Source organism: Cibotium barometz, chromosome 21 (genome assembly GCF_041138505.1).
Source record: "Cibotium barometz isolate CiBa-2024 chromosome 21, ASM4113850v1, whole genome shotgun sequence".
Lineage (NCBI taxonomy): Eukaryota > Viridiplantae > Streptophyta > Polypodiopsida > Cyatheales > Cibotiaceae > Cibotium > Cibotium barometz.
In genome coordinates, this window is record NC_141066.1 from 51,533,085 (window position 1) to 51,560,689 (window position 27,605).

A 27,605-nucleotide genomic window follows, 5' to 3' on the forward strand; every position below is an offset into this window, starting at 1 on the left:
TATGTTTGAGCCTCATAGCTTCTTCACCCCTAACCCACATTTAGAGGAGGTGTGGAGCTCAAGCTACCGCGACGCCCATCAAGAGTCACCTAGTGACCCATGCTATGGCTCTCATTATGCTCCCATAATCCGTCACCTATTCCGACTTCATCCCAATGTCCACCACATCCTCTTCAAATGGCCTTCCACCCGTGGAAGCATCCCATACACGCCTCTACTACACCAGTGAAAGCATCCCATACACGCCTCTACTACACCCTCAACACCCTCAAGGATAGGATTGATTAGTCTCTCATAGACCATCTCTTTCCCCCGAAACCAACCGAGGATTTTGCAACTTCCCCAAGTACTTTCATTGTCGACACTCACCTATGGGTCAAGCTTATTGCCATGTCGTAGAGACCTCCAAGTGCCACATCCTTTGGCAACAACAAGAACTTAAGAGTTCGGATGCCTACATTCGGAAAGTGGGCTAAAAAATTACCCATGCCAAATAACTACTTCAAGCCGCCCTTGAGAAGAGTGCCCCATTCAAAGGAAAAAAACAAATAAGCTCCATGTGAAACCCATTGGCTCCAACATGAGCTTGTGGCAAAAGCCACCCAAGGGGATCTAGCCAATACTCATGAGAAGGACATGACTGCTCTCTGCCTTCCAAACCAAGCCCTCTTCGACCCACCAAGGTTGTGATAGCCCAAGCACATGAAGCCGAAGAGAGAACCTCCTAGACGAGTTCAAGCAAGAATAAGCTAAAGAGGCCCAAGTGGTCCGTACAGCTAACAAATTCTCCATGGAGTGTGATGCTACCCTCGCCGCAACAACACATGAAGCCACCAAAACCCTCAAAGAGTTCCAAGAGGAGTACAACCTTACAGTGAGCAAAGCGGCTCTCTCCACCTCCACAAAGAAACCCTACACATGCTAACCCTTGCCTTGGATGATACCCCATTGGAAGGGCGTGCCCAATGAAAGCTATACATGTTCCTCTCATGGGCTACTAACCTTGACACACTACCCACCATGAGCCAGTCTCCCATGGTATAACCTTACCCTCATCAATTGCATGCTAGCCCTATACTTGCTTCAGTCCAACATCTTATTAAGACCCTATTTCCAACCCCATCTTCGACCCGTATCACCGTTGCGTAGCAACCCACCGTCACCTCAACATGTTCTTTGACCAAAGCCATTTCTTTCACGGACATACATTGCTATACTCCATGGAGTCCCATCTGCTTGTATCTAACCTTGCCACATCCTCCATTAACGTCCTCATTAAGTGCATCCATGAGTCCCCATTCCACAAGGGGCCGGCTCTCAATGAGGAACCACCATAGACCACTCTAGAAAAAGCCAGTGAAGATGACAAGGACCCGAGGGTGTCCTTACATGTCCATGAACAACAACTCACATACCCACTAATTGTCCGAGATCTCACATTCCAAGGCAACCTCCATAGTCACCTGGATATCCCTTTTGACATGGTCGAAATCCATCTGGTAAACCAACACATGGATTTCTTATTTGCCTCGGGAGGTGTGCCAAAGAACTAATAAACAAGCAAAGAGTGATTGGTCTTCGATCTCAATGAAGGCCCCAACTTCTATTAGCAACTCAACCTTTACGATATGGTCAAATACTTCCACGGCCATAGAGTGGTCACCTTCGAAGACATGTACCCAAGGAACCAACGATAGTCTTCCTCCTCAAGATTGGGCTTTCCCGTCACATAAATAACCATAAGTCCATGCATATAAGGTTTTGCATAAAACAAATGACTAATGTTTGTAAGCTTATGAATCGTAAACGATAAAACCAATTCGAACATAGGTTTTCCATAGTCATCAAGCCATAGACTTAAGTATATGCAACACTACATGTAAACTCTTATTACTTTGGACAAACTATTTCTTGGAAAGAACGAATCCTCACAACTCTTGTTCCTAATCAAATCATGCTAGCGTTGTGGGAAACGACACCTCAACTGCACTTTTTTTTAAATTTCTTCCTTGTAAACAGTGTCTTTACAAACATTACAAAATGTCCATCATGGTAGAGCCTCATCACATCACATTTCACCACTATAACTAATTTGTCAAGAAGCTATTTTGCACTTTGGATAATGGCCATAGGTTGGCCACTTCCTAAAATGTGCTTTTTTGGGTAAATGAATGCACATACCATTTCCAATTGTGCACAGACCGGTACTTTTTAGTACTAATTGATATGAGCCTAATAAACCAAAAAGCAGATAATCTCTCCCACATTAAGCCAATGTCCAGCAAGAATTGCTTCCATAATCGCAAAGAACAAGCTATTAAAACAAGGAACACAACCGACAGAAGAGTTTTAAAAAAATATGAGAGAGAAGCCGCCACAGAACAACTGCAAAATGAAGAGGAATACAGAAAATCTGGTTGTGTGTCAAAAATAAGAACACGATACTCCTGCAAGCAAAAGAGGATGGGGACAAGCCAGGGGAAATGAGCCCATAATGTACAAAGTGCAGTGATCGGAGAAGAAAACAGGCTCTTTGCCACCTCTCAACAGCAACTTTTATCCTGAAAAGGCAATGTTATCAGCAGAAAATCACCTAGCTTTGAGCTCTAAGGCCACTCTATGAGAAGGCCAGAGCAGGCTCAGGCACGCTTTCCTTTTGCCGAACCAGCTCATCCAAGTCATGCACTATCTTGAAGACAGCATCAGGCCTGGCCAGCTTCAACGCGTTGCATGACATCTCCCGAAGCTCCTCAGCTTTCGGACCGAACCACTCTGCAACAATGTTGGCTATCTGTTTTGGGTCTTTACAAAATTTGCCTGCACCATTGTTCACCACATATGGCACATTCCCGACCTCCTGTCAAAAAAAAAAAAACCCCAAATTTTGCTGTAAATAATCCCCAATTGATGTATACTGAGTGCACACACCGGGTGGCTTCTGAGATTGCCCATCATGGCTAGGAATTCAAACTAGTGAAGCAACAGCACCTGGCCTGCTATGTAGTCATTCAGCAGAAGAGGAAGCCCACGGATCATTGCTTCTGCAATAGTGCCTGGCCCTGCCTGAAAATTTTGAGGGAACAAACATAACATTATATGTAGCCACAGTAAACCACATGAACGAAAAGCATCATAGACTACAAAGTCAGAGACCAAGAGACAGAGGAAGTATCAATCACTACCTTTGTGATAATGCAATCACATGCTCCCATCCATTCTTCCATGTTTGTCTGAAAACCCCTTATCTGCAAGCAGAACAAATCAATAGCTGACATAATTTATTTGCTGAAATGGATACCTAAATTTAACACCATGACACGACCCCAAGAAACAATCAGAAGCGCAGCTACAAATTCATGACTTGGAACAGAGGCAAAGCTAAAACTACAAGAGACTCTTGCCCAACTAGAATGATAAGAACAGATTGCCGAGCATCAGAATGTCCTCATACCATGAAAGAGAGCACACTATGTAATGTGACCAACATCACCCAAACATGCACGATCTTTCCATAGGCACAAGATCACATAACAAAAGAGGAGGAGGATAAGCCAAAATTTACTGTTGAATATCCCCGTTCATACAACAGATGGCTTGCAAATTCCAAACAAGCGAATAAAGAGGGATGATCTTTGAAATGGGGAGGTCTAGGGCCTTTTATAGGGCTTGCTCCTCATAAAAGGGGCCTTACAAACATCAGCTCCACAGATCCCATGCCCACACCGAGGGTGGGGCATTCATTTGCAGCACATATGGTCAGCAGCAAGGCCTAAACAATGTCATCCAGTGAAGACAACTGGAGCTTAAATGGTGACTGCTTCATTCCGAAAGTGTCAATTATGTGTTCAGTCAACCATTTCCCATCTTAATGCATAATATTATGTATCACAGGGGCATATGAGCGTCATAACAATTGCTACATTTGTGCTAATACGACATCTACACCGACTAAACTGTTTGGTACATGTATTCATTTCTTTTGTTCATGGCAAGCTTGGCACATGGTACCCGTGGTTATATACAACAAAATACTCCTAGAAATACAAATGCACTTAGGGAGGGGTCCCCCCCCCCCCCAAACACGCGGCCCGTGTTGGTTTTCTGTGCAAAACTTTATTTTCAGCTTTGTTAGTGCATTGTGTCATATATCCGTAAGTGTTGAAGTGTTTAACTATTTGCATACTGAGCTCAATAAGTTCTCACACCTACCTAGGTGAATTACACTTTCTACAAGCAAAAGCATGCCAACCAAGAGCAACAAGTAGCAGTCTTACCCACAACCCGAGCCCCTTTAAATTCCTAACAAAACGTTAGAAGCTCAAGGCTCCTATGAGGGAGACCCTACCATTTGGGTTCCAAACACCAAGTCGTTAGCGCCAGAATCTCCTAGGATGAAGGAAGTCAAGCGGCAGCCCCAAACCCCAGTTTCATCTCACTCTATTGGATCTCGACAAAGTAGCTAGAACCTGGAGGCTTTTACCAAAGGAACCCCCACATTTGGGTCCGAAAGTTCAAGGCTGTCAGTGCACGCCCATGCCTGACTTAACCTTCAGCATGAACTGTCCAATCCCTGATTAGAGCAGCAGTAAAGCGTCATCATCAAAAGAAGTAGCCGCATCAAAGTCATCATCCTTAGCGTCAACATCAGAAGCATCATCCTTAGCAAGATCATCATCAGCAGCAGCATTAGCTACAGCACTGTTAGCATCATCATAACAAGCAGCACAGCACCATCATCTAGGTCATGGGAAGGTCACAGGACCTGTCGGCTGGCTTCAGGCCTTGTGCATGCAGTCGGCCATGTGCTACAGGAAGGGCAGCATGTGTGGGCAGAAAATCAGAAGATAATCAGCATTTAATCCAGGTTTTAACCAAGCATCAGGCCGACAGTATTTTCAGCTGGCTGACTGGCATCACATACTAATATATCATGTCATTTTCAACATTTTAGACAAGTCATATAATCAGAAGTTTAGTTCATCATTCAGCCATAGCAAGTAGAAGTTATGCAAAAGGGGCATACGTGACCAAGCCCTCATTCATGTAAAATTATCAGTTACCATAGTAACACAGAAAACATGAACACTAATCTCTCTCTTCTTCTCTCTCCTCTCTGTCTTAATCATAAGTAATTAGCATCATTGTTCTTAAGTATGCTTAGGTCTGTGGATCAGTACAAAGGCACCCAGCCTCTGCATCCAAGCCATCGAATGCCAAACTGAAGATAGAGTGGAGACCTAGCCATGCCTCCCGCGCCACTCCCAAAGCCTAACCAAGCATGGAGAGCAGTTGCTATCCCTTCCACAGAGCATCAAGAGCCAGTTAGTGCCCCCAAAGAAGTCAGAAGATCAACCGGCACCAAGCTTCAAGAGCCAATACCAAGTCCGTGTGACACCTACCTATTTTCACTTTCATCAACGTAGAGCCACCCATGGCACCGACTCTCCAAGTGAGCCGCGCACCAACTCCCTTGGCACCACCAAGCAATCTCAAGGCTCAATGGGATCACCAAGGCTCCACAACACCCCGGTGCGCAACGCCGCAACACCAACTCCAATTGGAAGGTAAGGTACCATCAAGTGCACTAGCGAAATTGGTGGTGGTGGCATCCAACCTATGGAATGGATGAACAAATTTTTTGCCCTTGCTGAAAGAGCTCACAAGGTAATCTCCGAAGCCTTAGCCTATTTTGTACATCATATGTAATGTAGCAACCCCTGTCAATTGTAGAGATACATACACTAGGAATGACTTATAAATTATTAATAAAAACACCCCCAAAGCTCTTTTATTTAGCATTCCCTCGTTTGCCTATTAAAATAACTCCTCTCCCTCCATCTCATTTCCCCTATCATTTGCATTAAGATTAACCGCCTCTCCTTAAAAATTTATTTCTGCTTTATAGTTTTTATTTATTTTTATTTTAAATCTATTTTATGTTATTTTTACCGTTTATCTTTATTTTCACTTTTAACATACACAAAAAAACACTAACACTAAACCTTCAATACCCCTTCGACCATCTTCACCTCTTTGGAACCAGAGGCATCTTCACCACCCGAGCTTGCTGATCCGAGGAGGCGGTCACCATAAGGAAGGGGGGTAAATTAACCACTTCGGTTAACATGGTTTCGTCCACCCGTTCTACTATAAGATGCATCGCCATCTTATCCACAAGTAACAGAAGCCTATTCCTTGTAAAACAATGCTACTTAATGCCCAATAGAGAAGTCACAGACTTCATATATATACTTGCTTAAGGATAGAAATACTACTTTTAAGTTATGGCCGGCCAAATGTGAATACTAGCTATTTGTATATAAGGTATTTTTGACATTAAGCAATACACAATCATTATCTTGTAATAGATACTTTTGAGTTCTCTCTCTTCTCCCTACCCTCTTGCTTACTTGTGTTTTGTTGCATCCTTGCCTAGATTGATGGATGCTTACATTGATAGGTTTGATTGTAGGCTTCTCTCTCATGAGCTACCCACCTCTTCTTGCCTCATCAATGTGAATAAAGCTCTTCCTCTATACCCACGGCAATAGAGCACTCCCGTTTGACAATGGAGTGAGAATGCAGATAAGAGGCTAGTACACCCACAATTGGAAGTTGCATTTCGCGGCTCTATATGACAAAGCTCCCAAAGGCGCATGTTTGGGCATATGGGTAAGGTAAGCATTTGACTTGACAAATGCACTGTAGTCGACCAGATTGTTGTTTCCAACAATCTTTCCAGACCGGGCTTGCATCAAGGCGTTTCTCTAGAGGAATCAGCCTTGTCCCTAAGTGATTGGCACCTGGCTAGATAGGACAGGGAAAGAGCTAATGGAATCACGATGGTTTTGAGATTTGGCCACTCGTACAAGACACACAGGTATTAACACAATCAGTTAGGGCGGTTTGATTGATTCGTGTCGATTTCTGATTTTTAGAATCACGCAGGTTTGAACCGCAAGAGTGTATTGAGTAATACACTCTTGCACAAGTTGAAAACGCGCACGCACACACGCACACACACGTAATTAGTGAGTTTGAATGAAATCAGATCATGCGGGTTTGACAAGTTCTATGCTCGCGTGAGTTTGGAGCAACTAGGCTCACTCCAGTTTGGCTTGTTGGGCTCGCGCGAGTTTGGCTTGCTGGGCTCATGCCAATTTGGCTGCTAGGCTCACGTGAGTTTGGATTAGTTTTTTAGTGGTAGGTTTAGCCACGTCTTTGATTTTGAGGAGCTGTAACACCATCACCATGAACAGCATCATAAGCATACGAGGGCATGGGAACCCAGTCGGCAGCCATCAGGAGCTCTCAGCCAGCAGTCGACAGCCCATGGTGGACCCTAGCAGCCAGTCAGCTATCATCAGGTGGAAGGCCAGCAAGTTGGGGCAAACAGTGCATGAAGCGCAGCAAAAGTCATGAATATTCATGTCCAAAGCTGGCCAACCAGCACCTCAGCATAATATGAAAGCATGAAGTTATCATTCAGCAGGACATCAAGTCAATTCATCATTTTAAATAGAAGTCAACATTAATCATGTAGAAAGGGGGCCAAACCCCTAAGGAGCTGACCAAGGGCCTAACCATGTATACAAGCATTCAGCCACTTTTTGGCACCATATTAAATACAAAAAAACCTGACACCAACTCTCTCTCACTTCTTCTCTCTCCATTGTCTTAATCATGTTTAAATCAGCATCTTGTTCTGAATCAAGCTTAGGGTTGTGGATCAGTACAGCAAGGCTTCCGCGCATGCAACAAGGAGAGAGCTCGTGATAAGACAGAGGCATAGGATTGATGAGATTTATGAATCTGTTTGTATATAAATAAACTTGATATAATGAAATACATGATGTGTATTCTTGTTTGTCGATTGTCTTCTGTGCAAATTTTAGGTGTGTAAAGTTGAAAAGTGCAGTAATGGCTCAGGGTTGGACATCCGCACAAGAGCAAAAGATTCTTGAGGTCGTGTTTCAAAAGTTAGCCAATAATAGACATCTAACAGTAGCTGCCTTTTATCGAAGCTGTAGAGAGTATTATTTTGGCCAACCATATCAGCCTCTTTTTATATAGAGGCATATTTGGATCAAATTGAAACAAAATTCAGTATAGAAATTGGCATTGATTATTTACCCTATTATGCCTCAAACCTATGTGTATCCAAGAGCATGGAAAGGATAAATCTAGTAAAGGAATACAAGATTCATGGTAGAAGTCAGTATACCTTGGACAAATATTTGTCTAGATTGAATCATATGAGTATGTACCTCCCTCACCAGAAGTTCGTAATAGTAGGACCGAATAGACAATTTCCTTTGTTTAGGAGTTGTGGAATTCCCCACTGATGTAATAAACCTTTTGATAAAATAAAGATGTCATTTTCTTATCTTCATTAAGTTGTTGAATTTCCAAAGCGTTAAATGGTTGAATAAATTTTGAGAAAATTTAGTTTTTCTTCATAGCAACCATTGATACCACGATTTTGTCACATAAATTTGCATTAAATTGATGTTAAGATTGTGAGAACATTGTAAATCTATGCCGCTAGGCAGCTTGGATTAGTTGAATCTCATCATAAGGAATAATTGGATCATCTACAATAAAGTCATTAGTTTAGATTATTGCATATTTAGAGGTGTGCACATTAATAGATGGTCAAATTTAGAGAGTTTTGTTTTTGGCTTTTTTAGAGCCAAGGTTTTGTATAAATAAGAGTCGTCTCCCTCTCATAATTCAAGGAGCCTTGGATTTGCCAATGGACAAAGCTGCTCTTTTAAAAAGATTTATCGGAAAGCTTAACCCCCCCATGGGTACTCTTGTAAAGAATGCCAAATTCTATTGCTGAAGCGGCAAGAATGGTGGAGGACTTTGCTAAAGCCTTTCCTAAGGAAACCTGTAAGTCGAAGAATTTCCCTCCTCCTGCCCCGAAGAGAACTTTCGCTCCATTTGGAAATCAAGAGATGCCCAAGTCTACACGAAACAGAAGCATAGGATCCAACCAAGGTCCTTGGAGTACGGGTCCGTAAGAGATGTGTCCGCAGTAACAGATGGGTCACTGCAACAACTCCAAATGGAGAGAAGATGTTTTCGGTGCCAGTAGCTTGGACATTATGAGTGAATGTCCCAAGGCACAAGTCTCGGCCCATCCTACTCAAAGTACCATACGACCCCGCTTTCAGAGACCAGCAACTGCAAAGCAATCAAGGATCCCCGTCCCAAATTTGGGAAAATCAGAGAAGAAACATCCAAACTCAATCTACTATCTTCAAAGCTGTTACTGTAGCAAACTTGGAAGAAGAAGAAAAAAAAAAGAATTTGTGCAACTATAGAGCATCAAGGTTGGAATCAACAATTCTCCATCATGCAAGCACCATAAGACTACCAACGTAAACAACTTAAGCTTTTAATTGATTTTGGTAGTACTCATTTGTTCATATCGCCTAGCTGCTTGCGACAGTTGAACTAGACTAGAGAAGTGGTAAACCATTACAAGTTGAATTGGCTAGTGGAAAGATGCTTCTCTCACCATGAGACAGACAACATTCAATTTTCTCTTGATGGCAATGCAACTGAATGCAGATTCAAAGTCTTGCTTCTTGAATTATATGATGGTATTCTAGGAATGGATTGGCTCACCCAAAAGCATGCCGATATTCATTGCCACAAAGAGACCATTACCTTTATAGATATCCATCGGAACAAGGTGCAAGGGATCGGAGTGACAAGAGCTCCTCCCTTACAACTTGTAAAGGCATCTAGAATACTTAAAGGGCTTGAGATAGAAGCACGCAAGTTACATTGTCAAGCTTAATCCGATTGGCAAGAAGTCAAATTAAAGAGCCTAAGTCGTTTGAGTGAATATGCTAATACATTTCAGAGGATTTGATAGAGATGCCCCAATTCGTGAAGTGGATCACGAAATTGAGTTGATACCAAGAGCGCAACCTACTACAAAGAGGGCCTACAAGATGTCTATTCCTGAAGCCATTGAGCTTAAGGAATAGTTGAGACAGCTCTTGAAACTTAAAAAGCATTAGTCATCCATGGAAAAAAGCATTAGTCATCCATGGATACTGCGTAAGTTTTTGCCAAAGCAAGGCACGGTGATGAGCAAATACCAAAGGAGAAAAAACCAACGCAAATTCAAAAGCCTGCCCATTTAAAATGGGTTGCACAATGTTCAGTCTACCATATGGATCATTATAGGCCACAATTGTGTGTAAAGCATGTCATATAAGTACACAAACACCGGAAAAAGTAGTCAAGCCTCCATAATATGGATCATAGTCAATGGAAATAACCAATTTGTCTAGTGAGAGCATGCTGATTATGTTCCTCACAAAAGCAGAGGCAGCAGCTATGAGCAATATTGACGGCCAGCAGGCAAGAAAGGAACAGGTCCACAAGAAGAAGCAGAAGAAGGTTGTCAACGATGGCCAGCAAGTACAATCGATGGCCCACAGAAAGAGGTGACGGCTCTCTCTGTGCCGGAACAGTCGACAGCCCTTTCTCCAGCAAGAACAAGCCACGACCTTGACTCTCTTCTCACACACACACACACTGCGCACTAAATTGACGAACAGGAAAGCAAGCGAGCACCACTGTTGGGATCTCTCTACACACTCTTTTTTTTTGGTGAAAACCATGCTTCTATTAACAATGACCTATGTACAATATAGGAGATGGACTCAAGATAAGTCCATCTTCAAAGAACGTCAGAAGCAATGGAAAAACACCTCAAACTAGCTAAAAGCAATGTCCTCCAACTGTTAGTAATGGAGCGATTGTCACAAATTCATCTTGAAGTAAGCATATGCCTCTTGAGGCATCTGCCCAAACATAGCATTGTTTCTCATCTTTCGTGTGTGTGTGTGTGTGTACCCTGTCAAGCGAGAGAGAGTACACACGCGCGCGCGCACACACACACACACACACACGAACACGTGAGACTCCGAATCCCAACACTTCTGGATCCTTGCTTGCTTTATTAAATTTTCAAAGAACTTCAGAAGGAATGGAAAAACACTTCAAAGTAGCTAAAAGCAATGTCCTCCAACTGTAAGTAGTAATAGAGGGATTGTCACAAATTCATCTTTAAGTAAGCATATGCCTCCCCAAACATAGCATGGTTTCTCATCTTTCGTGTGTGTGTGTGTGTGTGTGTGTGTGTGTGTGTGTACCCTGTCAAGCGAGAGAGAGTACACACACACACAGTTTGTGTGTGTGTGTGTGTGTGTGTGTGTGTGTGTGTGTGTACCCTGTCAAGCGAGAGAGAGTACACACACACACACACACACACACACACACACACACACACACACACACAAACACATGAGACTCCGAATCCCAACACTTTTGGATCCTTGCTTGCTTGATGGATTCCTCCTTGGATAAGAGTGGTTGTAGGATCTCTCTTGCATGAGATTCCCCCCTTCTTTCACCTCTTATGAGTGAGATCAATAGTGTAGGAATCCTTCTTCTCACCTCCATCAAGGTGATTCACACTCTTCCTACACACCCCATGGCTATAGAGCTCTTCGGTGTGACAACGGAGTGAAGATTAGGACGAGAGGCTAGCAATGAGTCATGACACATGTTTTGGCAAGGCTAGGTAAGCTGTAAACTCAACACAGAATATAACTTGTCAATCAACGACAAAGAAGCTTTCCAGTATTCACACTTTTCAAACCTCACTTGAAGCTTAAATATTAGTCTCCACTCTTAGCTGGTGGGACGAGGTGCGAATCTAGCCAATCGCACATCTCACCCCTAAAGATAGGTGTGTGTCCATGTAGCGTGGGCGGATGATGAAGCCATCCTCTGTCACGCATAGGAGGTGATCTTCGCCCCCAATGGACGACTAGGTGAACTCCATGTCCTCTAAGTATCCAATCTGACAATGTCCTTCCTGATAACCTTGTTCCGCTCTGTGCGGCTAAGAGCAAAAGACGAGGCCTCTATGCTATACTGGAACGGGGGGGGGGGTGCCTCCATCTGCATGCCGTGCATGCCAAACCAAGTGCCTATCTATGCATACCAGCACTTTGCATCTCCCTCGAGTGTCAGTTGTCTCGCGGACTGAATGGCTAGCCGGGGGTATCTATCTAGTGGAAGCTCCCGTAGCATATGCTAATATGTCACTGTCTGGAACAGAGCCTCTATCACTATCGGTGGAGCCTCCATCTCTGCCTGCACAATCTCATGTGGCACTAATGGCTTACTCCTAATCACGCGCGACATCATCGCCACTAGGGGCCTCTCCATCGACTTCCGCCCATTATATACCTCCTCTGTATCTGTCTTGGTCGGCTCTCTCCTCTGTCTCCTCCTATGGTATAAGCTGGGACCCCAGCTAGGGGCACCATACAGTAGTGCAGGTGTAACTAGAGTATCAAATAGCCAAAGCTTTGTCCTCTCTAGCGAGCCAAGGGCTATATATCCCCTCATTAATCTAGCTTCGATCGTCTTCCGCATCAAGAACTGAGGTCCAGTAAAACTGATCCCAATGTATACATATAAGGTAACATACTCCACAGGCTCTCAACTGTATGTAAACTGTACTACAAATCTGCCTATCCACTATGGGGAGGTATTAAAGATCATGACCTTGGTCTTTCCAAGGTTCACAGTAAGGTCTCGGTCCTCGCAAAAGGCCCGTAATGCATCCAAGTGCCTCTCCAACCCCTCTGGTGAATCAGAGATAAGAACAATATCATCTCCATACAAGAGGATCGGTATCAGGACTCCTACTAAATGTGCTCCTGGTCCTCCCTGTCTGACTATATAATCCGAGATCTCGTCAATGCATAGACCAAATAGAGTAAGAACACAAGGGGAAGCCCTGCTTCACCCCGATAGTGCTGTGTATGATCTCTAAGTCACCTCTTGGAGCCCGTACTCTGCCTGTGACTGACCATAGAGTGTAATGATCCCCCAAGCATCTCTACTAACACTCCCATATCCTGCAATCTCCTCATCAGCCTGGCCCGTGGGACGATATCAAAAGCCTTACGGAAATCCACAAAGCAACAGTATATCCGATGCCCGTGAGCTCTCCCCTCTTCAATGATCCTGTCACGTGCACACCCATCAAGTGCACAGGTGACATGGCATATCATAGTATCCATAAGCATTTAGTAGGACATTCAAGCATTAATTCAAGTATTAGACATACATTAGCAGCAGCATGGGCAGCATGGAAAGCAGTAGGCAGGTGGCGGCCAGCAGCCAAAGGCAAAGGCACACCTCACCTAAGCAAAAGACCCTTTTTTGGGCCCAGTCGGCAGCTATGCCATCTGGCCGACAGCATCTCTAGCAGCTCAACCACAGCATATAACATTTAATATAGGCGTGAGCATTTAGGTACCTGGCCGACTGGAGTAAGCTGGTCGACCAGCAATAATTCTTCATATATATATTATTATAAAGTCATCGCATCATTCAGCCCTAGGCAAGCATCATAACAGCAGTTCGTCTCAGTTTTCCAGCATCTCATAAAGGGGTTCTCCTCAGCATTTCCTACTAAGGAGCAAAGGGGGAAACAACAGTTCATCTTCAGCATCCGTATTCAGTACATTCGGCATCAGTTCATCCTCCTTGTCCTACATAGAGGAAAGCCGGCATCCAAGTGGTGGACCTCAGCATTGGAACAAGGAACAGTCATCCATCATCAACATTCAGCATATCTCACTCTCCCCGAGTTAGATCTTCATCTAGGACAGCATAGATCTATTCATATATCTTCATTGTAACCCAGTCATTTAATATAGTTGCATTGCATTGCATTGACAACAGTGTCTTCTCTCTTTAGCATTAATAAGTGAAGTTTAGTTTTAGCCTAACGTTGTGATTACTACGATCAATCCCCAGACATTCAAGCATTAATTCAAGTATTAGCCATACATTAGCAGCATGGGCAGCATGGAAAGCATTAGGCACAGGTGTTGGCCAGCAGCCAAAGGCAAAGGTGCATCTCACCTAAGCAAAAGACCCTTTTTTGGGCCCAATCGGCAGCTATGCCATCTGGCCGACCAGCAATAATTCTTCATATATAAAGTCATCGCATCATTCAGCCCTAGGCAAGCATCATAACAGCAGTTCATCTCAGTTTTTCAGCATCTCATAAAGGGGTTCTCCTCAGCGTTTCCTACTAGGGAGCAAAGGGCGCAACAACAGTTCATCTTCAGCATCCGTATTCAGCAGTTGCATCAGCATATTCAGTACATTCAGCATCAGTTCATCCTCCTTGTCCTACATAGAGGAAAGCCCGCATCCAGGTGGTGGACCTCGGCATTGGAACAAGGAACAGTCATCCATCATCAGCATTCAGCATATCTCACTCTCCTCGAGTTAGATCTTCATCTAGGACAGCATAGATCTATTCATAGATCTTCATTGTAACCCATTCATTTAATATAGCTGCATTGCATTCATAGTCACAGGGGACGGAAGGGACGAGTGTTTGGAACGGAGGGACGCCGAAATAGGGACGGACGGACGTCCCCTAGGAAGCGTCACTCACAGGCGACGGGGACGGGGACGGGGACGCCGGTGGGGGACGGCTCTGTGGGGGGACAGCAGGGAGCCGTTGCGCTCGCCTCTTCTAGCCGTTGCAATCGCCATTTCTAGCCATTTATGGTTGTTGGCTTGGCCGTTTATGGCTTGGGCAAAGGCCCTTGAGCCTTGAGCCTTTGAGGCTTGGCCCTCTCTCTCTCTCTTGCCCTCGAGGCTTGCCTCTCTCTCTTGCCTATCTATATAAGAACAAGCCTCTACAAGGCTACAAGCACACACAACTTTCAAGCTTTCAAGCTTCTTCTAGCTTCCAACTTCCAAGTTCCAAGCCTCTCACACAAGGCCCGCGGGCCGCCGCCCTACTCTCTCTCTCTCTCTCTCTCTCTCTCTATCAAGCCTCTTGAGTCTTGAGTCTTCCAACTTCCAAGCCTCTAGGCTCTAGGCCTCTCTCTCTCTCTCTCTCTCTCTCTCTCTCTCTCTCTCTCATCCCTCAAGGCCCAAGAGTCAAGCCATCTTCACCATGGCATCCTCCTCACGTGCCGGGGCTTCCCGTAGAAGGACAACGGGACGGACATGGTGGGAGGAGGTTAATTACACCCCATCCGCTCATGGAGGCGGTTCTCGGACATGGGTATGCAAGCTTTGCCCGTACCGGCGAATGGGTGGCGCCGACAAAGTGCGAGCCCACCTCTTGCATGAGAGTGGGCATGGGGTGAGGTTTTGCACGAATGTCACGCCCAAGAAGAGACGGGAACTTCTTGACAAGCTTAGCGTCTACGAGGCAGTCGAAGCAACAAGGACACCATGAGTGGCCGTGGATCCCGCGACGATGGGGAGAGGAACTCAAGCCTATACAATGGAGTCATGTGGTGGATCGGGATCATGCACACCATCACCTTCACCATCAAGTCAGACTGTTACTCCATCCACGACGCCAGCACCCTCCATCTCCACGGCCTCTCAACCATTACGTGGCCCACGACAACAATCTACACTTGGGGAGAATTGGAACCCCAAGTTGAAGGAGGAGGTGGATATGGCGGTGGCCTGCTTCTTCTTCCACGACCACATTGCCTTTCAAGCGGCTAGGTAAGTGCAATCGATCATTGCCAATTCATCATTCATGTTTTCATCACCTAGTCCCCTTCTCATTAGTAAATTACTTTCTCGAATAGGTCGGGATACTTCAAGGTCATGGTTAAGAAGATTGGGGAGTATGGCTCAACCTATACGCTCCCCTCATCCGAGAGCTTGCACACTACATTGCTCAAGAAGGAGAAGCGCATTGTAGAGCAAGCGGCCGACAACACAAAGCAGCAATGGGGGAGGAACCGAGTCTCCCTCATTGTGGATGGATGGAGTGACACCCGCAAGAGAAGTATTCATATTCCCGCGGAGAGATGCACTTCATCTCATCTCATGATGCATCCGGCACTGGGAAGAGCGCGGATGTGCTTGCGGCGGAGTGGGCTACCACCATGGAGATCGTTGGCCCCGAGCATGTAGTGGGCTTTGTTGCGGATGGGGAGCCTTCCAATAGGGCCGCGGGAGCTATTCTCCAAGGTATGTATGGACATGTCACGGTGTCCTTTTGTATGGCTCATTGCCTAAACAACCTCCTCAAGGACATCGGGGCATTACCATGGATCAGCCCGCTCACTGAGCGGGCCAACACCATGGTCTCCTTTGTCCTCAACCACCAAAGACTTCGGCATGAGTTCAACAAGAGGTCCTGTCTCTCTCTCCTCAAATATTCCGACACCCGGTTTGCCTACAACTTTCTCATGTTGGACCGGTTGAAGGATTGTAGCGGTGCTTTGAGGGGACTTTTCCTTAGCGACGAGTTTGTCGCCATGCAAGAGTCCCATACAAACACTGGCCAAGAGTGTAGGCTACGGGCGGATGACGCCTCTTGGTGGGAGCGTGCGAAGACCACAGATGCTATGGTGAGGCCCATAGTCCACCTATTGAGGATTGTAGACGCTATGCAACCATGCATAGGCAAGGTCTACGAGGCCATGGATCACATGATAGAGAAGTTGAAAGACTTCGTGCCTGACGAAGACAGATACGAGGAGATCCATGCCTTGTGTCTAGGAAGGTGGAATTCCTACTACTCTCCATTGCATGCAGCAGCTTATGTGGTGGACCCAGAATTCCAAGGCAACAAGCAGGAGAGCGACCGGGAGGTGAGCGCTGGATGGAGGATCATCTTGGATCGTCTTGTGCCTGATGCATCGGTTAGGCGCAAGATCAGGGACCAGCTTTCGATGTACAGGTCATTTCATGGCTCATATGGCTGTCATGATGCACAGGTTGACCGCTCCAAAGTTGGTGCTGCTCTATGGTGGGAGGACTTTGGTTCAGATGGACCGGAGCTACAGCAGCTTGCCATCCGCATACTTAGCCAGGCCGTCAGCTCCTCTTGCTTGGAGCAACTTTGGAGTACCTACAGCCACATTGCCTCTAGGAAGAGGAATCGACTCGGGGTAGAGCGTGCCAATGACCTTGTCTTCGTCAGCGAGAACTTGCGAATGCTTTGCAAGAGCGTGACCAAGAAGGCAGATTCCTTCACCGAGTGGGAGATGAGTCAACAAGAAAAGCAACAAGAGGATGAGGTACAGGAGTAGCATGCCAGTGAGGATGAGACTAAGGATGAGCTTGATGCTTCTTTGGAACAAGCTACCCATGACCATGAGGCGAGCACTTCACGTGGATGATCATTCATGAATCATGATTCATGGGCCTTACTACTTAGCTCTAGCCTCTAGTCTTCAGCACTTTTCTGTCATTGACTCATTTGAGTCCGTCCATGTATTCTGCCTCCTTAAGGCTTAGTCCTTTGATGTACTTCCAAAGTAGAATAAGTGGAGTAGAAAAATTTTTAAAAAAAAGTATTTTTTGAGTGCCGTTCCCTCCCCCGTCCCCGTTCCCTACTTATGGCCGTCCCCCGTCCCGTCCCCATCCCCGTTCCCCGTCACCGTCCCCCGTCCCTTGTGACTATGATTGCATTGCATTGACAACTTTGTCTTATCTCTTTAGCATCATTACGTGAAGTTTAGTTTTAGCCTAAGGTTGTGATTACTACGATCAATCCCCCGGACATTCAAGCATTAATTCAAGTATTAGCCATACATTAGCAGCATGGGCAGCATGGAAAGCATTAGGCAGGTGTCGGCCAGCAGCCAAAGGCAAAGGTGCATCTCACCTACGCAAAAGACCCTTTTTGGGCCCAGTCGGCAGCTATGCCATCTGGCCGACCGCATCTCCAGCAGCTCGACCACAGCATATAACATTTAATATAGGAGTGAGCATTTAGGTACCTGTCCAACTGGAGTAAGCTGGCCGACCAGCAATAATTCTTCATATATAAAGTCATCGCATCATTCAGCCCTAGGAAAGCATCATAACAGCAGTTCATCTCAGTTTTTCAGCATCTCATAAAGGGGTTCTCCTCAGCGTTTCCTACTAGGGAGCAAAGGGTGCAACAACAGTTCATCTTCAGCATCCGTATTCAGCAGTTGCATCAGCATATTCAGTACATTCAGCATCAGTTCATCCTCCTTGTCCTACATAGAGGAAAGCCGGCATCCAAGTGGTGGACCTCGGCATTGGAACAAGGAACAGTCATCCATCATCAGCATTCAACATATAGATCTTCATTGTAACCCATTCATTTAATATAGTTGCATTGCATTGCATTGACAACTTTGTCTTATCTCTTCAGCATCATTAAGTGAAGTTTAGCTTTAGCCTAGGGTTGTGATTACTACGATCAATCCCCCGCATGTCACAGATCCCCCGTAGTGTAAAGATATAATCTAGTGTCGAGTGCCCTCTCCTGAAGCCTGCCTGCCTTGGTGCTTTGAGTCTCTGCTCCTCGGACCATCTACTAAGCTCATGCTCCAAAATCGAACCATAAATCTTGGCCAAGGTGTGACCAATCACGATAGTGTTGTAGTTGTTGGGGTCCATGGGGTCACCTGATTTCAAGATAGGTACAATAGTATTCGATGACCAGCTAGCGGGGAAGCCCTCACATAAAGTCCTGTTAAACATGTGAACCAATAAAGGGGCTAGCGTGTCCCTAGCATGAGAGAAATGCTCGGTGAGGAGTCCATCATGATCCTGTGCTCTCCGAGTCTGCATCCTATCAATAGCTTCTCTCACCATGCTCAAGTGAAAGAAGGAAGAGTGTGGGGGACGAGGTTCGGGTGGATGGGGGAGAGGTGGCTGCTCGGGGGCATGGTAGAGAGAGGTGGCATAGGTGTGCCAGGTGCCATGTGTAGTCGGAGTCGGCAAGCAATGATCCTAGAAGATCCTCCAGTCCTCCTTACAGTCCCTCCCAAGAAATAGCTGGTATGGCTCCTGGTCATGCCTGGCTAGGTAGGCTCTCTTCTTCCTCCGTGTGAGATGTCGGAAGATCACTCGTGCTTGTTGGTGAGTGGTGGATCCTAGCGCCACCTCCCGATGTAGACGAGCTCGGGTATCACGACATTCCTCGTCGTACCAACTGTGGGACAGTCTCTCCTAGTAATGTAGGGGTGGCTCTGGACTGCTGTGAGCTGTGTGGTAAGCTCATCAAGTGGGATGTGGTGGTTGAGGTCGGAGAGGATATGGTAGACGAGATCAGAATAGATGGAAGAGGTCTCTCTAGTGAAGTGGTATCTCGGTTGGCGGTGATGGGGCAAAGCAGGTGGTTGGGTGGTGTATCGACATGTGAGCGAGAAGGCCAAGTATGCATGGTCGGCTGCAACACCGATGGGGCGAGGCGAGATGGTAGTAAACTCCGGAATGAGTGGGATCAAAGACAAGGATCCCACTAGATAGTCCATTGTGCTGGCTCCATGTCCGAAGGGGTAGCAGGTGAAGGAGTTGGATCCAGGCCATATGGCTAGGCCATTATAAATGGCTAGCCTATGAGCCTCGCCGAGGGCTAAGAGATACTCTCCATAATCTGTGTGGGCTGCTGTATCCTGTGATGTCCGCTCCAGATCCATAACCACCATGTCAATCTCCTGGTATATGGGATCATCTATCTCAAAAAAGGGTACCTGTGCACATGCGGTGCGAGCATTGAAGTCTCCAGCCAGAAGGATGTCCCCTAGACTGGAAAAGTTCATAATGTCATCATAAAAGGGCAGGTACGGGGACTCTCCATGGGTGGCATATCTAGAAGTGGTGGGTGCAAAGTATCACACTGCAAGGCAGATGTCTCGGGCCCTCTCTGTTTGGATCCTCACCCACAAAAACCATGCATCCTCATCTCGCCTGACCACTTGTATCACATGCTAAAGCTCCTCCCTACATAGTAAAGCCACCCCTCCCGACCCCGGGGTACCCCCTATTGTGTGTGGCTATGGGTGGTGAATAGACTCCCATCTGTATCCTCACCTCTGAAGGCCGACTAACCTGGCGTTGAAGTGTCTCTGTGTATAAGACCAAGTCTCTCCCTCTAAATGTCTCCTCGAACAGACCTACATCTGTCCTCAAGGCACCATTGCAGTTCCAAACCGCAATCTCTAGCTTGGTCTCATAGGTCTCGCACCGTCATTGGGCACGTCGCTCGGTGATGATCACCCTCCCATCCTTGTACACTGTCCATTTCCCTGCCTTCCGTGCATCCAAGATGCGTGGAGTGCACTCCCTCCTGTGTGCCACCTGTGCTAGTGTGAGATTGTCTTCAAGGTAAGTCTTTTCTCCTTTTAGTGCCCGCCTTTTGGTAAGGAATGCTTGCCTCGCCTCAAACCCCGCAAACTTGAGGATGAGTGTGCATTCCTTGGTGGTGTCTTTGCCCACCCTCCATGCCTCGACGAAGGGGGTATCAGGGATTTCCAACTTTCTACATAGTGCTATGGCGTCCTCTTTCAGCGAGGCTCCTTCCTTCCATCCCACCACTCTCACATCCAATGCCCTAATCTTCCTTCTTTTCTCCTCTTCGAGTGTGTCATTGATGATGTTTGGGGATGATGGTGGGTTCCGTTGCTTCTTGGCAACCTCAATCCAGCTGCCCGCTTCTTCCACTTGTTTCTATGTCTTCTTAATCATCTCGGCCCATGTGGTTGCCTCGTTTGCCTTCTTCTCCTCTTGTTCCTAGAGGGTCTTCATCTGCTCTCTAAGTGTATTCAGCTCATCATTGAGGGATCACTGAATTTCTCCTTCTTCAAATTGAGTACGTGCCCTCAAGGTCTCATTTTCCACTTAACGGGTGGCAACTTGGGCCTCCAGCTCCGTGATTAGTGAGGCATGGTGACTGGTTTTTGCGTCCAACATTTGGACCATTTCCTCCTGCATCTTTTTTAGCTGAGTTGCCATGTGTACCTGCATGTCTACCTTCCACCTATCCATCTCCTCTTGCATGGAGGCACGCAACCCACACATAAGGTCGTCACTATCCTTGTTCTCCCCGAGCTTCTTTTGTAGGTGCTCAATGTCCGAATCTTGCATTTTGCATACTTCTCTCATGGTGGTCAAGCATGTTTTGATATGGGGGTCGTCGATCTTCTATGTGCTCGTCCAAATAGAGAGAGAGAGAGAGAGAGAGAGAGAGAAAGAAAGAAAGCTGTATTAACGTCTACTAGAGGCCAAACTTGACCTATGAGACAAATCAATGTACAATTGTCAATGTCCTTTGGGTGTCCAAAAAAAAAAAAGACAAAATGAACATGAAATAAACTATGAAAGTACTGAGCTAGTGGGGGGGGGGGTGTGATGGATGGAGCACTACTGCTAGAGGCTCAGTATGCAACCTATATGCATAGGGTATACAAGAATGCAATGCAGATCTATCTAGCTCCAACCAGTACCATAATGGGGGTGTAATATGTGATACATACGCGATGGCAAGGCAAAAATCCCTCTGAGCATGATCTCCGTGTGAGTGTAAGTGAGCTAGCCGCTCCTAGATATGGTGCTGATGTCGAGCCCGTATCTCTGTGATCTCCCTTTGATGTAGTCTGGGAGTCTAGTAGCCTGGTGCTCTCGGTCTCCGTTTGGCTCGGAGGTCCGCAGCGCGCTGAAGTGTAACCCCCTCCTGTGTCAGGGTAGGCACTGGGATAGATCTCTGGAAGAAATCAATGAGCTGGAGCTAGAGCTGGAGCCCACCTCTCCCTGTGGTATAAGTCCGTAGCAATGCCACTCTATGGCGCTGTCTCTCTAGCAAGAACTGGCCAAATCTGCGCTGGTCTGCGGATTCCATGATCTGGCGGAGTGAGGGATGTCCACTGAAGATGGTGGTGTATCTCTCTCTAATGTCACTATACATGGCATAGTCTGCATATCCTCTCTGATCTGGGGATCCATGCTGCCCTACCTGCCTCAATCTGATGACACTTTGAGCTGGCCAATCGCCACTCAGGCACTGTGAGGCATGTACACATCCATATATCCGGGTCGCTGAATGAATCCATCAGCTGAGATACGCATAAACCGATCTCTGTAGTATAGCATCTTCGGCGGTAGAGACTGACTAGGTGTAATCCAAGTCTCCTGAGTGTATCGTTGCCATAAATCTTGCCGAAGAACTCTGTTCCTCTCATTGTGAGAGAGCTGGATGTGTGGTGCATGTATATCATACTCGAAAGGTGGCAGGTGATCTATGTTGAGACCATGCTGAGTGAGCCACTTTATCATCTGTGAATACCATGATCTCCTATCTCCACTCTCTGTGAGCTACCTGGACACCTCAAAAGCTCTATGTGAGAGTCGATCTGATGGCATATCTCTGATCCTCTGTATGAAGGAGATCGTCTAGAAGAGGGCCTCTACTAGCATAGGAGGTACAGCAAACTCCGCTCGGACAATGTCATGTGGGACGGAGGGTTTGCTGCGGATCATCCGTGAAAGCATGAGAATCTGAGGCCTCTCTATCTGAGACCATGTGGAGGTGGCGAGCCCAGGTGCCCATACTGCTGCAGCATACATCAAATCAGGGGTGACTAGTGTGTCAAACAACCACCCCTTCACGCGGGGCTCCTGGAAGTGTGCATGGTGACATTGTCTCTCTAGCATGGCCCTCTAGAGCTGCATACCCTCGTGTGAGTCTATCCCTGGCTGCCTGTGCCATAGTAAATCTTCCTGGCAGAGTCGCAAATGTAATCCCCAAGTACACATATGAGTCTACCACCTCTACCTGTCCTCCTGCTAGTGTGAAGATGGCCTATCGTCGAACTGGCCCTAAGGTGTGGAAAATCATGACCTTGGTTTTCCCAAGGTTCACTGTGTAAGTCCCCTCTGTGTGCAGAAGTCACATCGAGAGCATGGAGATGATGCTGTAGTCCCATCTGCGGCTCAGAGACCAAAATAATATCATCTGCATATACCATAATGTGGACTGTGGTACCTGAGATGTCTACCCCCTCCCCACCACCGTGAACAATGAAGTAGAGAGTTATATTAACATCCTCAAAAGACCCAAAGGGTCTATGAGACCAAAATGATGTGCACATAGTGTCCATGAAATCTCATCATGGAGAGAAAGAGAGAGAGATGTTATTAACATCTACGAAAGACCCAAAGGGTCTATAAGACCGAAAAGATGTTACATGTAATCCATGAGTAAATTGATGCCCAGCCTGGAATGCCAAGCTTGGGTTTGAGCCAGATCTGTCAAATATGCCATTCATCTGCCATCGCATACTTAACTGAATCTCTGTCCGCCTTCCACCTTTACGGTACAGCCTGGACTCCCCCTTCCTGGAGTTGAGCCGCAATGAGCTCAACAAGATCATCAAAATGGATAGCATTCAGCTACACATATGTCATACCACGCACATGGATCACACCGGCCAAGCCACTAGGGACGAAGATGGCTTTCTACCGAGAGCATCTTCTCCACTTATCCCCTGATGGTTTTGTTGTCCGCCCGAGGTACATGGATATTCACCTCTCTCATGGAGTCAGGTGTGCTATTGGCCAGATCTGCATGTCTTCACATCAGCTGAAGATAGAGACCGATCGATATGGAGCCGTCTCCCTTGCCCCTGAGGATCGGATTTGCCAGCTCTATCAGCTCGAGCCAGAGACTGAGGAGCACTACATATGTCAGTGCCCAATGTACTACGAGATCCGGGGGCGCTTTCATTGCCTCTTCCAAGATGGATTTGGGCCATTGTCCAGAGTGATGGACTACTCAGACCAGCGTCGCCTTGGGCTTTTTCTCCTCGAGCTGCGCAAACACCGAGACCACATCCTACGCTCCAGATAGGGGGGACATGTCCCCAGCGCATCTGAAGCATCTCAAAGTGATGCTCGCCTTGGAGACCTGATGCAGAGCCAACAAAGATGACCCAAACTTAACAAGAACCAAAGTGCACTCTTGACTCCATAAGAGTCTACTCACAAAGTTTCAAATCATGGACTCCATCATCCATAACGAGCTATGGCATTCCCACTCATGTCATCAGTGCCCAAGAGTAGGTGCTGGTGCCACTCACAATAGATCTCTGCAAAGAGCTTTGGAGCTGTTTGTAGATATCTACACCATTCTACATGGGTACTCCAATTAAATTCTTCGTTCGTGAGAGGAGCTGACACATGGTGTGTAGTGAACCTCGGGCTTCTCTTGAGCATGATACAAAGGGTTTTAAGACTGTCATGCGAGCCCAATGCTTGCCCTACGACTCCATTGGTTGCTCCTGCACCACTCCCATTCTCCGAACATTGCCTCACAATATGAAGAACATGTGGCCTTGTACTCACCTTCTACTGACAAGTAGTACCACTATATGCCCTGAACCAAAAGGAAAGAAAGCCACATCACTAGCACCTCAAGCTTAAATCTCCCCCACAGTCTAAGCCACAAATCCCCATTGAGGTTATTCACTAAATGCAGGTGATGTATCATGTGATCCTTTTATATACTTCAGCACCCACATCATAGTAGCTTGAAAAAACATGCAAAGTCAAAGTATATGGATAAAGATGTTTCTAACAATATATACCAAAGGGAGGGGGGATTAATGAATATCCTTATGCCCACAGTCAACCCATCCATAACCACATAAATTTGATACCAGTTCTTAGCATTACAACCACCCTTGAATAGAAAACCACCATCAAATCTTCAAAGTTTACTATGTCATCTAGATGAGATGCCAAAACAAGCGCCCGTTCAACCCATCCATAACCACATAAATGTGATACCAGTACTTAGCATTACAACCACCCTTGTATAGAAAACCACCATCAAATCTTCGAAATTTACTTTGTCATCTAGATGCCGAAACAAGCGCAAACCTTCACAAGAGGGCATATTAGATAACATCCAAAACAGCAGTAAAAAGGAAACAAGGGAGTATTTATACACCTCTCTACCCAAGGGCACCATGAAGATGTGAGAGAGCACTGATGTTTACCTGAACTGGCATAGACCATGCTACAGCCTGGAGCTTTTTTATTAGCTTTTTGTTCTTTCCACAAATCACTACAAGTTGCCCTCTTGCCTTGCCCGTCTGCACATCATACAAAGACTGTCCAAGAGCTCTTGCGGTTGCCTCAACCGGGCCCATTCCTTCACCTCCTCCCATCAGAAGAACAGCCGGAAGGTCATCGTCCATACCAAGCTCTCTTCTAAGCTCTCTCTGCAAGACCCACACCATATTAATAACTTGCATTAACTTGTCCAATATATGTCTCTGCTGCAGATTGAGCAATCTCACCTTTGGGCGGACAGCTCTGCAGAATGATGGACGGATGGGCAGTCCATAAACACGAATTTGAGAGGGTTTTAACCCAGCTTTTTGGGCCCTCTCAGCCACCTCTTTCGCTGGACAGTAACATCTCGTAACAAGCCTGTGAAACCTGCAGCAAAAATAGCTAATATCACGTCTTGCCCTCTGTAACGAACATTTATCAGCTAGTGAAGGACCAGTATTCTGTGCAAGGGGTTAACATGTTCACACACCAGGTTGGATGTCCTGTGCTCAGATCTGTGACAACAGTTGTGAAAGGAATTTTCTTCAATAATCCCCTAGCTTTAAGTATCCTTATAGGAACATGCTGCATCAAAGGATGGACGCTCACGATAACATCTGGCCGATGTTTGAGAAGCCCTCGCATCACTTTTCTGTATGATAGATAGAACAATGCAATATCATGGTCAAAATTGTTGCTTCCAATGCTGTGATAGAAACAGTCACTACAGTGAACAAGGCTTACAATTATTACCATTAGCATAGTGCATCTCAAGGGGCAACAACATAAGAAAAATGGATTCACAGAGACTAGGGACAGAGTCAAGGTTATGGAGTTTTGATTGCCAAATTTTGTCTGTTTTATTTAAGGTTTTTTTCCTTATATTCATTTCTTGAGTTTAATATATTCACATTGTTAAGGTTTATGAAGAAGGTTTTTTCAAGTATTTTAAAATAACGGTCTAAAGCAAGTGCGCCTATTAAAAAAACAAATGGACTGTTTGCAGAGATTGCAGAATGAATATTCAAGAGAATCGGCTACCAAAACCCAAACAGGGGTGTGCAGCGGGTTAACCCAAAAGTATGCTTTCCATGGCATGCAGGCGGGTTAACCCAAAAGTATGCTTTCCATGGCATGCAGAATTGTGAAGGCACCCTTCGGTCTGCATTGGGCAACATCACAGACTTTTCATAGACATGGCATTTGTTTTACAGTATAGACCAATCAGAGTCGCAAAAACAGACTGCCAAATGTACAGAGATACGCATGTATCAGTCTTGAAGTGCAGCAAATTCAGCCCCAACAAAAGCACTTAATCGGTTGATCCGCCAAAGCTTAATATGGCTCCAGACTTCAGCAATTGGTAGGACTATAGCATGTTTCCTGCTCTGTTCTCAGCCCTGCTCTTTAGGTTTACAAGGTCCTTTGAAATAAACAGTAAATTAGGTTGAGGTGTTACATACATAGCGGAAGTCTTCTGATTAAGGTGTGCTTATCTTTATAACTTGGTGCAATTATGTTTTTATAACTTAAGAGATGAGAGAGGAGAGAGTGCGACAGCACACCCGCAACTAACCCATTTAAGGGACCCCTTTTTGCCGTGAAATTGTTTGTATTGCTAGATATATAAGTGAAGTATGTGCTGACCTCTATGGACTAGGTGTGGGCTGAGTTCCACGTGAGACGGAGGTGTGACTAAGTTCTCAAGGGCCAGTTCTGTGAACGAGCAGATTGCCTACCAGACTGTAGCATGCAACCGGTATGATGTGTAACACACAGCAAGGCCTTCGTTATACCTTTATGTTAGTGAGCATGAAGCAATCCACTTTACTATTTATACACAGGAGATAGATCTGTAGAGAGAGAGAGAGTCGACGCATAATTAAATCCCAACTACCCACTGAAGGGCCCCCTCTCCGAAGAGAGTATTTGCTTTATTGCTTTGGAGATTTTCTTTACAATGATGACTTTGACCTTGACTGAGGGGACTGCCGAAAAAAGCCAAACCCAAGGGCAAGATGTACCACACGCTGGCTGGAACTGCTCTGAAAACCTCTGGACATACATGATTCTACTATGCATCTAGCCGAGGTTAACCTAACTCCAAGTGGGTTAAGGGTTTGACACTGACACCTAAGGCTTGGAAAAGACCTACAGGCTACGCGGCTCATGCCTAACATGTCCCTGGACTAGGGCTCACAATGGGGTCATGGAGTATGACAAATAAATTCCTAAAAAGATACTCTTGATGTACCAATGTAGCATTGATGATGAGCCAGTGTGTCACATGGCACCTCAGTGCATGGATGCATCTGAAATTCCCTCTTGCTTAGCTTGGCGGTAGTTACATGGCTTCCAAGTAGTCTGCCAATACTACGGGTACTCTTGGAAAAACTCCTCGTCGAGCCAAACGGCTTCATGAGTGCCTCGGTCCTTGAACTTGGGGTAGAATTGTCTCAGTCTTCGACTGAAACAATGCTTCCACTTGTCAAGCAGAATCTACCCGGACTCAATAACTTTTACCTCGTCAATCACTTCAGGCTAGTGCTCTCTTGCAAAGATGATCCAACATAAGGCTTCAACCATAAGACATGGAAGACATCATGCATTGCCCAATTGTCTAGTAACTTCAACTTTATGAAGACATCACTAAGCTTCTTCACAAAGGGAATGGGCCAATG

At 45.9% G+C, this 27,605-nt stretch overlaps 1 protein-coding gene across 1 annotated transcript in view; it reads right to left on the reverse strand.

The window, feature by feature from the left end:
• Positions 1-2,317: 2,317 nt before the first annotated feature.
• LOC147627335 (monogalactosyldiacylglycerol synthase, chloroplastic-like) overlaps positions 2,318-27,605 on the reverse strand; it is a 52,253-nt gene continuing 26,965 nt past the window's right edge. The window contains exons 3-8 of the mRNA XM_086815970.1: positions 25,415-25,576; positions 25,170-25,311; positions 24,867-25,091; positions 3,183-3,245; positions 2,989-3,063; positions 2,318-2,857 (exon numbers count right to left, since the gene is read on the reverse strand). Coding sequence (XP_086672096.1) covers positions 2,618-2,857; positions 2,989-3,063; positions 3,183-3,245; positions 24,867-25,091; positions 25,170-25,311; positions 25,415-25,576 — 907 coding nt within the window. The 3' untranslated portion in view covers positions 2,318-2,617. The remainder of the gene's footprint in view (positions 2,858-2,988; positions 3,064-3,182; positions 3,246-24,866; positions 25,092-25,169; positions 25,312-25,414; positions 25,577-27,605) is intronic.